Source organism: Centruroides sculpturatus, unplaced genomic scaffold (genome assembly GCF_000671375.1).
Source record: "Centruroides sculpturatus isolate CEXI.00-Female unplaced genomic scaffold, Cexi_2.0 scaffold255, whole genome shotgun sequence".
In the NCBI taxonomy this organism is placed as follows: Eukaryota; Metazoa; Arthropoda; class Arachnida; order Scorpiones; family Buthidae; genus Centruroides; species Centruroides sculpturatus.
In genome coordinates this window covers 257,452-273,077 of record NW_019384705.1, presented here as the reverse complement: position 1 = coordinate 273,077, position 15,626 = coordinate 257,452, and the positions used below count along the sequence as shown (strand labels likewise).

The window sequence follows — 15,626 nt, the reverse complement described above, 5'->3', positions numbered from 1 at the left end:
GCTGGCGGTCAACAAAAATATTTAATGTCAGCAAAACAGTTTAAAATATAAACAAATTATATTTTAATTAAAAAAATATTATATAAAATTATTTTTAATATTTAGTATGTTTAATTATAATGAAAAAATGAACAACAGCTTAAATACTTTTTTCAGCAACACTAATTTTTTAAAAGAACATTTATAACCCCTTTTCATAGGTCTGCATCAGATTTAAGAGTTATCCAGAGAATGGAAGTTGTGAAAAGTTATAAACACTTGCAATCATTTTGTGTAGTTGATAAATAGCATAATTTATTTGTTAAAGGAGTTTAAAAATTATAAAGAAATAGAAAGTAGATCTATTAAGAAAATCAAGGGAGTGAGAGAAAGCAGACAATATTTACTCATCAAGATAGGTTGATTGTAAGTGCTGCAACTAGAGACCCAAAGAAAACTGCAAGAGAAATTAAATTTGATGAAAAAAGAGGATCCTTCAATTCAAATGATTAGAAACTGATTACATGAGAATCTTTTATATAATTACATTTTTATCACTTGTAAAGTAAAACATTATGAAAGAAATATAATCCAGAGTTCTGTGTATGTTTGGGAATTTTTGAGTCTGAAAATATTCCTCACCCCTGAATAACAATGCCTTATTTAAACTGATATTTATATTCTGATCATATGCTTTCTGAGCTTGACTTGTCTGTGATTTTAACTTTTAATCTTTCCAATATTCTACCATCCTGTTTTCAGATTTCTGTATTTAGAACCTGCCTTTCTCATTTATTGCTTTATAACTAAATTACTGAAATTGGTTTTCTTTCTTTCTTTTGAAAAGTTTTTGACTTTTTGAAGATAGTTTGAAAATTGTTTCTGTAGTACTCAAATACAAAATCATTATTTCTTTGTACAAAAAAATTATTTCAGTAAAAGATTTTGTAGAGAAATTAGTGATGGGATGGGACAATACCAAAATTTCACCCAATTCCAATTTTGATTTTGCCAAAAACTCATAATTTTGATAAGATTCTGATTCTTTTGAATAGTTTCTAAAGTTTGTTTTTGTTTAGAAAAATTAACGATTTACATTATGAGCACAGTACGTTCATTAATTAATAAACATTAAGCTTAAGAATGTAAAACGATTGGGAAAGCTAAAATCAGTCTTTTGAAAGAAACTTGAAAATTCTCTATTTATATGTGGATACGCATGGTTTTATTGTGTACTACAAAACAAATTTGTACTTTTATTTGAGAGAAAGTTAATATTGTAACACTATCCCCAAAGAAATTAAAACTAATTAATTCCCTTTTACTCAAAAAACTATCCCATTGTGTCCCTTAGGGGCTGCATGTTTGGAAACTACTTCATTGGTTTATGCGATGACCAGGGGAGGAAGAAAGTAAATGAAATGCAATTCTTTTTTCATGCTTATTGCAATTGGCATGCCTTGTAAATGTTTTAATTTCAATGTATTTAACACTAAATGAGATTTGGCAAATGATGGAATGAGCCAAACAAATATCATCATCATCATCACGAGTTAATCAAGTTTTGAATTCATTTCATTCACTTGAGCCAGGTTTTCCTAAATGTATAATTGCATGAAGCTTTTTTGAGGAAAGAAGAATTGAATGCCTAGGTTGATTCATCTTGAAAAAGCAATGTTTAAAACTCAAAATGGCAGTAAATTTTGCACAAATAATTATTTTACTTAGAATCACATGAATCACATTTGTAATGATTTATGGTATCATCTGTGAATCAGCAAATTAAAAAGATATATTTTCCTTGTGTTTTGTGATTTTTTGGTAAAATAAATTCCATATTTCAGGAAGGACAAGTATAATCTGTAAACAATAGAATTTTTCTATCAAAAAAAGTGCAATTTTTAAAATTATGTATGACTAGTTGCAAAATATTATAAAAGTTGTTTAATTTTAAATAGAGTTTTAACAACAATAATTAGGCTTAGAATTTCATCTATTATGCAAATGTAAACACTTTCTTATTTCATAATTGAAAAATTTGAGTTATTTTAAATTAAAATTTTAAAATTATAATTAAGCAAAGATAACCGTATTTTATTGTTATCATATTCAAAAACTGACACACATCATTTACAATTCTTTATTCTTTTATTTATCTTAATGTATCATTGTTCAATTGTGAAATGTATATGTTTATAATTACAGTATATGTCATTATTAATTAATTAGCAGTTTTTCTCTTCATAAGTCATTTTGTAAAGACAACTTACCAGTTTAACTTCTTATTTCATTTTTTGTAAATTTACACGTAACTGTTATTGTATTGTCAGTTATTCTTTGAGTTTACACCATTCTGTTACAATGCAGAGACCTTGTAAAATTTATACAGGTAACGTATTAAATATGATGACATCCTGCATAATCAGTAGACAAATTTATAATTTATTATAAGCAAAAATTTTCAACTTTTAATATAAAAGAAATAAGATAATAGTTTTTTTATTTATTTTTTCTTTCTTTAACTAATATAGAAAGTTTAATTTTAACTTTGATCTGAATTTCACTGGCAGACAGCTGAAAATTATATAATTGAAATTGAAATTCTAGGATATTTCTTAAGTTTTTTTAAGTCACTTAGATATTAGTGGTTAAACCAATGAAATATTTATCTGAATATGGATTAATTGCTATTTGAAATTATTGAGTTTTATTACATTTTTAAAAATTAATTTACAGTAGTAAATTTAGTAATGGTTTAAATTAAAGAAGAATGAAAAAGGAATAATACGATTCTCAGAACATCATGTCTGAGCTAAAATATCTTAAATTCAATGAACTCAATTACTACTATTTCGATTTATGGAAAAATTAATCAGATAATTTTTTGTTGATAATTAGAAATAAAGTTTCAAAGGAGAGGAAAATGAAATAAGAATAACAGTTTGTTTTTTCATAACTGTATAAAGTATAACTATATGTTAAGCTTTTCACTTAAATTGTTCCATCAAATTTTTATTTTTGAATTTCTGTCACATAATTCAGTATCTAATGAATTTCACATGCACAGATAGAAATAAATCAAATTAAAAATAAGACTTGGTAGATTAATTACAAATACAAACAAACATAGAATTGCTAAATATGTATTGTATTACTGAATATTATAACAAAAAACTTTTGTATTTATTGCAACAATAAATCAAAAGTGAAGTTTGGTATCTTTTTATGGAGGAAAATGGACTGTTCTAGTAGGTGATAAGTAAGAAACTTTTATCTTGGATTTATTTTGTTTGGGTAGTTTATTTACTACAATAAAATTTGATATTACAATAAAAAAACATAGCTTTAATAAATATATGAATTATAATTTAAATTTATTTATAAATTATTAGGCACTAACAAAAAACAGAACCAAATTTCTTTAACAACTTTGTACACATTTGCAGAGATGAATGAATTCTAGCCTAATTTATAATACATAATGTTATTTTATTATTTATAGTTATTTGAACAGCTTGGAGTAATACTGTAATAAAAATAAATTTAAAAAATTGTATAATTTAGTGAATATTGCAAAAGAATAAGAAAACAGTTTTAGTGAAAAGAGCTACAAAGATTACAATTTAAATTGAAATATACAAAAGGTAAAATTCATATAAATGTTTTTAACATTTTCTTTAATAAGTTTTAAATTTTGTTTTAGCAGTTTTTGCTCTGAGCTCTTCAATATATTTAAAATTTAATAGTATTTAAGATGGTAATTGCATTTGTAAAAATTATGTTCAAATTTGTAAATAATAAGACTATTAATCTAAAAAACTTGTTTATTTCGGTATAATTAAGTTGAAAACCAAAACGCGAAAGCATTTCTTTTATATTTTATTTCAATTCTCTGTTTGAAGATTTAAGACATTGCAACCAAGAACTTTTTAATATTTTGAATTTAATAATTAAGTGATAAATAAAAATTTTAAGTTTCAAAAATATAAAATTCGTTAGTGGTCTTACAAAAATTAACTAAAAAATTATTTCAAATGTAAAATTTAAAAAATTATTGTTATGTTCAATGTAACTAAGGCAAATTTATTCTTTTTAATAGACTTAATAGTTTAGAAAATACAAAAAACTTTCTCAGTCATTTCCCTATATTTTGTCTTGAATTTAAGACTTAGAATGTTATTTGTTTTACTTTTTTAATCTCTCTTGAAAAGAATGTGAAAAAAAACAGTCAATGACATGTATGTTTAATCATTGTTGGGCTACAGTTTGAAAAAATAGTAAACCTATAAATTCCCACTGTCATCAGTCTTTGTTTGACTGTTCTTCCTTAATCTTGAGAATGGTAACAGATGAACGTCGAGACCAGATATGGAAAGCTTAGGGGCAGGAGGCCCCAATTAACTAGATACAAACTTCTGATCTATACCGGAAGTCATATGATTTTAATTCAAAAATTTTCCCCAGAATGGAGTTATGTAGATGACCGACATGACTCTGTTGATAACAGAAAAAGTATGATGACACTACTAATTTGAGATCAAGAGGATATATTGATATTTTAAAATAAATTAAAAATATGATTAAAAATTGTAACACAGCATTGTGAAGATGTCACAATAATTTTTGCTCATTTTGATTTCTGTTGTAATTATAGGCTTATTACATAATTAAATTGAATATAAAATATTTTTAACAGAAAAACTTAGAATATTAAGGATTGAACAAAAATCAGTTTATACAGTGCACCACAAAAGTATAGAACTGCTGCAAATTTACTATACGAAGGTTAGGAATTACACATATGTAGCTACCTTTCTGATATTGTTCAGGATTTATGAAAACATAATTTGTTGAAACTCATAGTTTCCTATATTGCAGCAAACAGCAGAAATTGTAAAAAAACTGATTTTAAACACCACAAAAGTATAGAATCGACTAATAAATGAAAGTAAAAAGAATTATATACTACAAAATAGTTTAATTTAGTAATTTATTTGCACATCTTTACTGATAACATTGAAAATGCGATTTGGCATGCTATCAACAAGGTTTTTTATGATCGATGCCTCAAGAGAGTTCCAAGCAGTGGCAATTGCTTGTTTTAAGTGATCAATGTTGGCATACTGGTCATAAATTTGGTCAACCAAGATCCCCCAAACATTTTCTATAGTGTTGCAATTAGGAGAACGAACTGGCCAATTCATTTATTTTTAAACCACTGATTTGTATCTTGTGATACATGGATAGATGCATTGCCCTGTTGAAAAATAAGAGGAATTCTTCTGAATCTATGTTTGTATGGCAGCAATTTGTTCTCCAGAGCTTGTTGATAGTCGGCACTGTTCATGTGACAGGTAATGAATGCCAAATCCAATTTTCTCAGTGCAGATAAAGCACTCCAAACCATAACACTCCCACCACCGAAGTTCCTTTGCAAAAAGTACTTGAGATTTTTTTTGTAAATCACACCAGTAGAACGCTATACCATCTGACCCATTCAAATTAAACTTTTTCTCATCCAAAAAGATCATCTATAAATATATGATAAAAAGTCTATAGGTTTAAACAAAACTATAAGTCTAATATGATAGGTCTAAACAAAACAAAAAAAACTTACCTTATTCCATTGAATGGCCATATTTTTCCTAGCAAAATTGAGTTGGGCAGCTTTGTGCTCAGCTTAAGAAGCAGGGTGCTTCTCATTCAAGACCAAACAATGTCGTTGTTGCCATGTCTTTGAACAGTTTTGTGATGTACTTAAATACCCAAATCGTCCCAAATTTTATGCGTGGACACTGTGGAATTAGAAGCTGCATTAATAATTCATCTGCAGTCTTGCAGGATAAGCTTGTAAAAGACATCCACTTTTACACTTTGGTCCATAATATGCAGGATTTCACAAATAATGCTGAATGACCTTTTTTGAACATTTGATGCTGTTGACTTAATTCAGTGCTTCTCAAAGCTATAATTTGTCTCTTTTTAAAGTCTGTTAAATAGGTACCATGAGGAATGATGAAAAAAAAATACTTTCACACTTTAAACTTGTGAGAAAAATGGCAGTTCTATACAGTATGTAAATTGACTTCCTTGCTATTTTGCAGTCAGCCACAAATTAGTTTTCTAAAATTATGTTATTATAAGTTAGGTGCTGAATTACATGTAAAAAAATCTGTTTCTATCTATTAGTGCATGTTCTGACCTTAAAAGACCAATTTTTTGAGCGGTTCTATACTTTTGTGGAGCACTGTATTTAAGTTTAAACAAATTTAAATATGAAATTATTTTTGATCAGAAGTTTTAAGCAGAGATTATCATTTATTTTCTTTTATTAATTACCATAATTTAATGAGACAACGTACAGTGGAATTATATCAAGCAAAAAATTTCTAGAATAGAAATAAAACCTTTGCATAATCCACCATGCCATATATCTTGAACCTCTGCAACAGCTGTTGAAAGCATGACTAATATGCAGTTTAGAAAATACCATATTAAACGTTAAAACATTGCTTTTCTGTTATAATTCATTATAGATGTACTATACTTATAAAATAAGTGAAATGAAAAATAGAATATTGAGAGTAAATCTCATAAACTTTATATGAGGAATATGCAAATGCCTATAAAAGTACAAAAATTTTATCAATTACTAATAATAATAGTGTAATAATAAATGTTAAAGTAAAGTTAAAAAAACTTAATTAATAAATAATATCCGTAATATCAATTACATGCATTTTATTTGAAGAATCTGTTACTTTGCTGCTATTTGTTGCAGAGAACTCTATGCTTGGTTCCTATAGATAGATAGTAGCAAAAGTGAAAGCAGAATATATAATATGATTTATTTTCACATAAACTTGATTCTCATTGCAATTTTGCAAAATGAGAATAGTAAAATGAGTGATCATACAGACAACAGTAAATAAATTGTTGTTTGTGCTTGCTTCATTCATTTATCTATCAAAAAGAAAATCTCAGATTTTTATCAATGTTTTAACATTTATTATTATATTTATTAATCTGGCGCGCACAAAATCTGAGTAGTGACAGAGTATCAGAATGGAAGATTACCAAAATTTTTTTGTTTTTTGCAAAATTTTATAAGTAATCTGAACATTGCAGACATTGCTAGTATTTTTTACTGGTGTATGTTGCTATATGCTTTTAATTTGTTCATACATGCTCTAATTCTTTAAACATGAGATTGGCCTAAACTACCTTAATTAGTTCAAGACAAAATTGGCTGAAGAGAAAGCTGTTTGATTGGTTTTGCTACACAAATTTCCTTTGTAGCCTGAGGAGTAAAAACAATTTTGTATCTGGATACACAGAGAAGTTTTCAGAGCTAAACAGACTGAAAATGATACAGTATATGACTATACTATGTTAAGATTGATTGAATAACCTGCAGAACCATTGTTTTGCACAGAATCATTACTCAAAATACTGTAATATTTATTTTTCAGACATGCACAGTATACATATGATTCAAAAAGCTACAAATCTTGGAAGTTATTTTTCTTTTGACTAATGCTTAAATTATTCTAAAAGTTAATAAAAATACAAATGCAATTCCTATAGATTCTCTACTTTAATGTAAGGAAACTTATTCTTTAAGTAGGCTATTATGATATAATTTCTTTATATGGTTTTCATACAATATTAATTATCCTAGTAACAGTTCTGATAAATATAAAAGAAATTTATACAAATAAGTATTTAAGTAGTAATATTACTTCATGAAAATTCATAGTTTTTGATTGGGTAATTTGACATGAAAATTCATTACCAACAGTATTAGTTTTAAGATATACAAAAATTTATTCTGTTTTATATATTTGGATATATCTGAAAATAATTACTATAGCATATTTATAATCGTGAAATTTGTTAAAATTACTGTAATAGTAATTTGTCACATCTCAATTATTGAAAAAAAGACAAGAAAATCATATAATGAGATATATTTGGAATTTTTAAAGTCAATTAAATGATAAGGTTGTGCAATATTTATTTCTTAAATTATATATAGTTTTAAATATACAGTAGTTTTTATTGAAACTTGGCAGTCACTAAAGTGAGACCCATTAAGAAAGAAATGGGGTGCAAGTTAGGAACTCTTGCTCCGAATCTGACCTCTGTATGATATATAATGCAATCAGCAGCAGTGAAGATTATGAGCAGAGGCAATGCAAATCTATGTGCACCCTTAAGTTGGGTCTGCCAAGAAACTTTGGAACAAGTAACTCTGAAGAAGGAGTTGAATCCGACAAGTGTGTATGTCTAACTTGCAGTGAATTCTTGGGATGGCAACAGGAGTCATTTAGAAAGAGAAGTGATGGAGGATAGCTTGCAGAAGAGGGACCATTATGATGACTATAATGAAGAATATGATAGAGGAAAGGTATGTTATATAAAGATTATTAAATACAAATATATATTCATATATTTAATTTTTATAAAAATGGTCATCTTAAACATTTTTAACATTTTCATCATTAAATGTTTAAAATTACATACATTTAAGCATACTATTCCTATATGTATATCTCTTCAAATCTATCAAGACAAATTAATTTTTTGATCTAAATGAAAACTTGAATAGATTTTAAATGTTTCCAAATGTTTATCATGAAAAAAATTAATGACATCCCATATCACATAATTTTATTAAACTGATCACTTATTTTTTGATGTATCAATCTTTAGAAATTGAAGGTTTTGGAGAAAACTTGTACCAAATATGAGATTTCAGATTAATTTACCTGTTTCGTTATAAATTTTTAATTAATAATTAAAATTCATATTTAGTTGATAAATTTAAAAGTGTGATTTCCAAAATTTCTCTCTCTCTCAGATATCTTCCAGGAAATTGATGTACAAATCCTTCCAAGGATCTATTAGGCATTGCTGATAACTGAGTCTAATTTAATCCTTAATATTATCCCAACAAGTGGCTTGTCATCTTCTTCTTCTTCCACATATATATTTTTTTCCATCAGGCTCTCCAAAAGATGTTTTTGTAAGTGTCATATCTCTGTATATGGTCAAGTTATATAATTTTATCTTTTTTATTGTTAGCTGTTATGGTTCTTCTAACTTTAATGATTGAATATCATAATGACAAAAATTTTAATGAAGTCTACAATACTTTACTACATAATTATATTTCAAATTCTTTCAGTTTTTAACCCTTTCCAGCCTGAATTAAAAGTGTTTAAGTTAAAAAATTACCATCATTAATTTTGAAGTTTATATATCTTTATTAACACTAGAATATAAGTTTTGTAATTATTTTTTTATTATTGATTCAGATTTTTTAGTGGGTCTATATGGACCCAGTAGGAATAGTCAAGTCAGCAAATGCAATTATGTGAATGTATGTTCTCAGTTTATCAAACCTGCATCTTGACATAATCTTTGCAATTTTTTCAATTTTGCTGTGTTGACTCCAATAGAATCGATAAGAAGGTACTTGTATTACTCCACTCATAATGTGTATATTGAAAAATTGTTTCATTTCAGAGGCATTTGTATTTATGCTGCTCACTGTCTTTTGAGTGGCATACAAATTTGTCTGTTCTGCAATAGTTTCAAACATTTGATCAGTGAAAAATAATTTGAAATATTACAGAGGTGTCATATAACATCGAGGATTTGGGAAAATGATGTTACATTCATCAAGTTGAAAATACTCAATATCTTTAGCTTTCCACTTTATAGACTTCTTTGTTTTTCTATTTTGTAACGTACGTAATCTTTGAGCTAATGGAATGTCATTTAAATTGACAAAGTTTTCATTTGTATCAGTTTCAGTGTTTGCAATTAAATTAACAAATTTAGCTGCATCTAATGCCTTATCAGGTTCTTCATTCACTGCAGCCAGGTTTTTAATTATGTTTTGTGCACTTGTCAAAACATTGTTTTCATATTCTTCCAGATCTGAAAACTCCTGTAATTCCTCGTCTTCTGAGAATTTCCATGCAGCAATACATCAACAATATCTTTTTCTAATAATATAGACATCTGAAATGAAATTATTAATAAATATGCATAGAATATTTATTCATGTAATTTTACATAATTCAATAATGCTCTGTATCATATTATCCCACTGGGTCCAAATGGACCTAGGTATTTCTAACCTCATAAAACAGAAACTAATACACTGTATACATGCTAACATGATGTTCTTGATTGCTCTCATCCATATAAACAATATATAATTTTAATAAAACAAAAGCTCAATTAGCTTATTTCAAAATTAATGTTAAATACAAGTACATAATGGCACTTTCAACTACATCAGACATTCACCTGTAAACAAAGAATAAAACTCTACTCATTAATGCAATTGAATCTGTGCTGCACTCTATTAGCGAGAAGATATGCTGAAATATAATGGTGCTTTATGACACAATAGGCATTTGTGGATGACTTTAAATATAATGTAATTGTAAGAGGTCTATATGGACCCATCTGACTGGAAAGGGTTAATAATTTTTAAATCAAATGTCCATATTTTAAAGGTGATTAAACATGGTACTTTAGAATTTTACATCTGAATTTTTCTAAATTAACAAAATGATTTTTGACAATTTCAATCTTCTGATCTAATCTTTACATCTTCATTTGCTATGATGAGTTGTTCTGAGCATATAAAGTTCACCGAGATTAATCTTAATACTTATTTTTAGTATTTCCTCCCACTTTCTCTCCAAAGCTTACAAGTTGCTTAAGCTTATCTTCACTATTATTTTAATTAATTTTTTTTATCAACTTTTTTTCAAGCCCTCTGTATTGATTACTAGTGTTGCTGTCGTCAGTAAACTTGAAGCTGTTATAAAATTTTGTATCTATAGCAATATTCTTGATATTTTGTTTCCCGAAGATGGATTCAGTATATTAGGTTGATGCAAAAATTTATGGAATTTCCTAGACCTCTCTAGATTATTCAAAATTGTGCTTTGACAAATGACATTTAGAATTTTTTGTGGGGTAAGTAAATGAAGAGTATTGAGGTGCACAGGCTTAAGTGAAAATATATTCTGTGTGGCATTACCAACTTTTTAAATATGTCAAGTTTGTCAATGCTTTCTTGTGACAAAATTTGCACATATTCACTTGATTTTATATAAAATAGGTAACTGTAATCTTATTGCTGTATGGTGCAATCAGTTGGCAAGAAAGTAATCACCAAGTCTACAATTTGTGATTGGTTCAGTAAATTTAAATCTAGGCAATATGAAGTTGAAGATAAAGCTGCACTCGGGATGTCTTTCTGTCCTATTGGACAACAAGCTGTGGTAACTGGCAGAAGCCAACCCATGCCTGACTACATGAGAAATGACAAGCCATTTGATTGTGATTATCACAGTTTGTCCACAGATGAATATTTTATACTTTCTTCATGACAACACCAAGACTACATGCATCAAAATTGATTGGCAAGGATGAGCTTAGCTTGGAGGAATCTTAGCTCGGAGGGAGGCAAGCTTAGCTTGGCTCCCTCACCTCCATATAGCCCAGAAATTGCACCATCCAGTTTCCATCTCTTTCACTCCACACAACACTTATTGGATGGAAAGCAGTTCACTAATGATATGAAAATTGTACTTGCAGAGTTATTTGAGTCAAAATGACTAAGTTTTATTCAGCATAAATCCGTGAACTGCCCAATTAATGGAAAAAGGCGCTTGAATATAATGGCAATTATTTTCTTGAATAAACTATTTTTTGTTTTTTAAATAAATGTTATACTATAAAACTAGAAAATTTCAGAAACTTTTGTATTAACCTAATAAATTAAAGAGAACTGCAGCAAGACTCACATCTGCCATATTTTTATTGGGTAAAAATTATTAGTTTAGGTCAACATTATTTGTATTCTTACAGATTGATTTTATCATAATTTTTAGTAAGTCTTAAATCTTTGGAATAGAGTCCAAAATTTTTTAGACTATTAACTACTTTCACATATTTCATTATATCAAAAACTTTGCTTTGTTATGAAAACAGATTTATGTCTACATCCATATATCATCCTTATAATATCCTTATAATTCCAATGTTTCACTGATGAGATTAAAAAGGACTTTCTTTATACTTTTTTAAATCTATTCTAAATGAGTGCTATATCTCCCTTTATTTCGTACTTTATCTCCCTAGAATAAATCTTGAATAGAAATTTAATCTTGATTTATAAAAGTTAATTATTTTATATGCTGTAACTTTTATTGTTGATTTTAAGAGAGGAGAAAATATTGAATTATTTAGTTTTCTTAGCCATTGTCTTGTATTATACATGAGACTGAATAATTCTTCCAAGTAAGCAAGAGCTGTTTCATCTATAGTCTTTAATATTTTCATTGAAATTTCACTATTAGTAGACAAGTAGAGTATCAATTTATATAAAATGTGAAAGAATTAAAGAACCTTTATTTATTTTTTTACTGTATCATATAACTAGCCTTCATTGGAAATTAATTCATAATATATTTTTTGAAATATATCAAAATTTAGTTTTGTCCTTATAATTTTTAACACTTCTTTATCTTTGTCTTTTCTCATGTTTATATGGGGTTGGCATTTCCTTTTCTAATGTTTCCTCCATTAGTCCCTTCTGATTCAAGTCTTCCTCCACCTTATCTTTCCAATGCAGCCATGGTCTTCTTCTCTTCCTCCTTCCTTTCACTACCAGTTTTCTGATCCTCTTTCACTACTTCACTCTACATGGCCAAACCATCTCAACCTGCATCCTTGCATCTTCCTGCTCAAGGGACCCACTTTAACAGAACCTCTAATAAACTCGTTTCTTATTGTATCTTTCCTTGACACTACACACATCCATCTCAACATTCTCATATCTGCCACCTCCATCTTTCTTTCTTGGGCTCTTGTTATTGCCTATGGCTCAGCTCCATATAACATTGCAGGTCTAACAACTGATTTATACAGTTTTCCTTTCAGATTGCAGCTAACTTTCTTGTTGCATAACACACCACTCAGCTTTCTCCAGTTCATCCATCCACATTAATTTCTATGCTGCACCTCCGAGTTCAATCCTCCTCACATCTTGACAAATGTCTCAAGCTATTTAAAACTCGGAACAAAAGGGAGTGGCACATTTTCGATTTTAATATTACACTTGTCTCTACCATTCAGAGTCATATAAGCTGTTTTAGTTCTGCTAATCTTCATGCCCCTTTCTTCCAAAACTTTCCTCCAATCTTCCAGTTTCTTCTCAGCCTTGGTTTGGGAAAGTTCACACAGCATTCTGCAAATAGCATACTCCACAGAGCTTCACACTTCACATCACATACCAACACGTCCATTATCAGGTCAAACAAATAAGGGATAAGGGCCAATTCCTGATGCAAACCAACATTAATGAAGTGTGAAGATGTATAGCGCGGACAGGAAAACACAGACACGTTTTACCAATGAAACAAGTTTAATTTCGCGCTAACATTAATATATTTACAAAATGAGTTCGGATTCCCGCTGTTACTTACAAACGTTCCAAAATCCCGAGCGACTGGATATACCAATATACTGGTAGTTACTTTTCCGATAACTATCTCTTGACAAAAGTAGTTGCGTGCGGAAACTTAAACTAACTTAAAACTAAAATAAACTAAGAGATAGAAAAGATAGAAAGGGGAAATAAGAAGAATTAAAGGACAGAGGGTACCCGAATTTCCTGGTAGTTCTCTACAGTTCCTCGTCTCGGCTGTTCTTCCTTTTAGAACCGTTTCGGTCCGTTTCGGCGTTGTCTTATAATCGTCGACTAAATTCTTCTATCAATGCGCTTCTTACGGCCTCTTTCTGCAGCGCTCCTCCGACCTTTTGTTCCAGAGCCTTCTGCCACACGTCTCTCTCTCTCCGAGTCCGGCCTAAGAGTGCCTAAAAACCCTTTGTTTTCCTCGCTCGCAGACCCGTTTTCGTCTTTTGTCTAAGGCTACCCCCTGATGGGTCAGGGGTGAGGCGAATTCTTGGAAATCCGAGACAAAGGAACAAAGAAATCGGAAGGAAGGAAAGTTCTAGAGTTTAAATTAAACTAAAACTATACGGACTAATAATAATAATAATAATATTAATAAAAGAAAAACAGGCGTGTAGCCACATACGCCCCAATGAGAAGGCTCAAAGTCCATGATGGAGTTTGTAGTAATCTACTCTCCTGCTACGAAGGTGGTAACGGTTATTGCTTGCAGGAGCAGCTTGACGGCTGTCATCCAATTCGGGAAGATTTTCGGGTGGTACGTCATCGTCTGGTATCCTGATGGGTGCAATCGGTGGTCTTCCGTACGGTAATGTAATCTCCTCTTCTCCATCATCATCATCGTCATCAGACCTATTAGGAGATTCATCACTCTTGGGTCGGTAAGGGCCTCGCCCTTTACATACAGCATATGAACAATATGGTTTCAAACGATCAAAATGTACAATACATTTTTTTCCTCCGCTACCATCACCCAACTCTGCAGTTACTGGGCCTAAAATTCTCGTAATGCGGAAGGGACCCGAATACTTAGGGGAGAACTTTCCAAATCTTCTACCCTGGTGTTTGCGTAGCAGCCACACTCTTTCACCAACACTGAAAACACGCCCCTTTCTTTTGATATTACACCGCTCTCTATTTTTTAAGTTGTTTCTCCTACCCCGTGAATAAGCCAGGTTACGAACAGTGTTCAACTTCTCTAATAATTCCCTCCGATAATCAGACAATTGATTGTAGGTGGGCTGGCCCGTAGGAAAGACCTGAGGGACCCTGGGGTCGAAACCGAAAAGGAGGAAGGCAGGGGATTCGCCGGTAGACGTATGCGTGGCGTTATTATAGGCAAACACCGCCTGAGCAAGATGCTCATCCCACTTCCCGTTATTTCCTTTGGAGATCCTAGCTATAATACTGCATATAGATTTATTAAACCGCTCGCAGACCGAATTTGCACACGGGCGGTATGCAGTAGTGATGTTATGTTTGATTCGGAGAACATCACACAAGTCTTGAAACGTGGAGGAAGTAAAATTAGCCCCCCGATCCGAAACAATAATTTCAGGGCAACCATACCGGCATATCACATGTTGGAATATGGCATCAGCTACGTTCCTAGCGGTCTGGTCCTTAATAGGAACAGCCTCAGAGTACCTGGTGAAAACGTCAATTATAGATAAAATATACCGATTTCCGCTAGGAGTAACCATGAGTGGTCCGACTATGTCTATAGCTATCTTTTGAAACGGAAAGCTAGCTAACTCCGTTTCTTGGAAAGGCTCCTTACCCTTGTGTAAGTTGAATCTCTGACAAGTCCTACAATTCCTCACTATCTTTCGGGCTATTGATTGCATGCTCCGTATGTAGTAATGCCTGTCAACGGTATTACATGTCTTTTCCACTCCCAAGTGCCCCCCTAATCCTGATTCATGAAACGCTCTAACGACTTCATCACCCATTTTCTGACCCACACATATCCGCTTCCAAATATATAAACCATACCTTCCTGGTTTATTGTGGACCAACACATCACCTTCCAACTGAAACTCTGGCTGGATGCCTTCATCGGCAAAACCCTGCTGCATGTCCCCTCGAGTCCTCCCAAGACCTAGCTTCATCCTTTTTAGAAACTCATCTTCCCTTT

General features: G+C 30.3%; 1 protein-coding gene across 3 annotated transcripts in view; it reads left to right on the top strand.

The window, feature by feature from the left end:
- LOC111627657 (ubiquitin carboxyl-terminal hydrolase 36-like) overlaps window positions 1–15,626 on the top strand; it is an 88,408-nt gene that overhangs the window by 45,595 nt on the left and 27,187 nt on the right. Inside the window, exons 9-10 of one of the 3 annotated variants that reach the window (XR_002757044.1) lie at window positions 8,280–8,389; window positions 8,843–9,007. Coding sequence is in view for 2 of the 3 variants with exons in the window: in XM_023371257.1 (XP_023227025.1) it covers window positions 8,280–8,389 (110 nt within the window). In the remaining variant the exon portion in view is untranslated. Of the gene's footprint in view, window positions 1–8,054; window positions 8,390–8,842; window positions 9,008–15,626 lie in introns of those variants that run through there. The other 2 variants (XM_023371257.1, XM_023371256.1) reach the window with 2 other exon arrangements.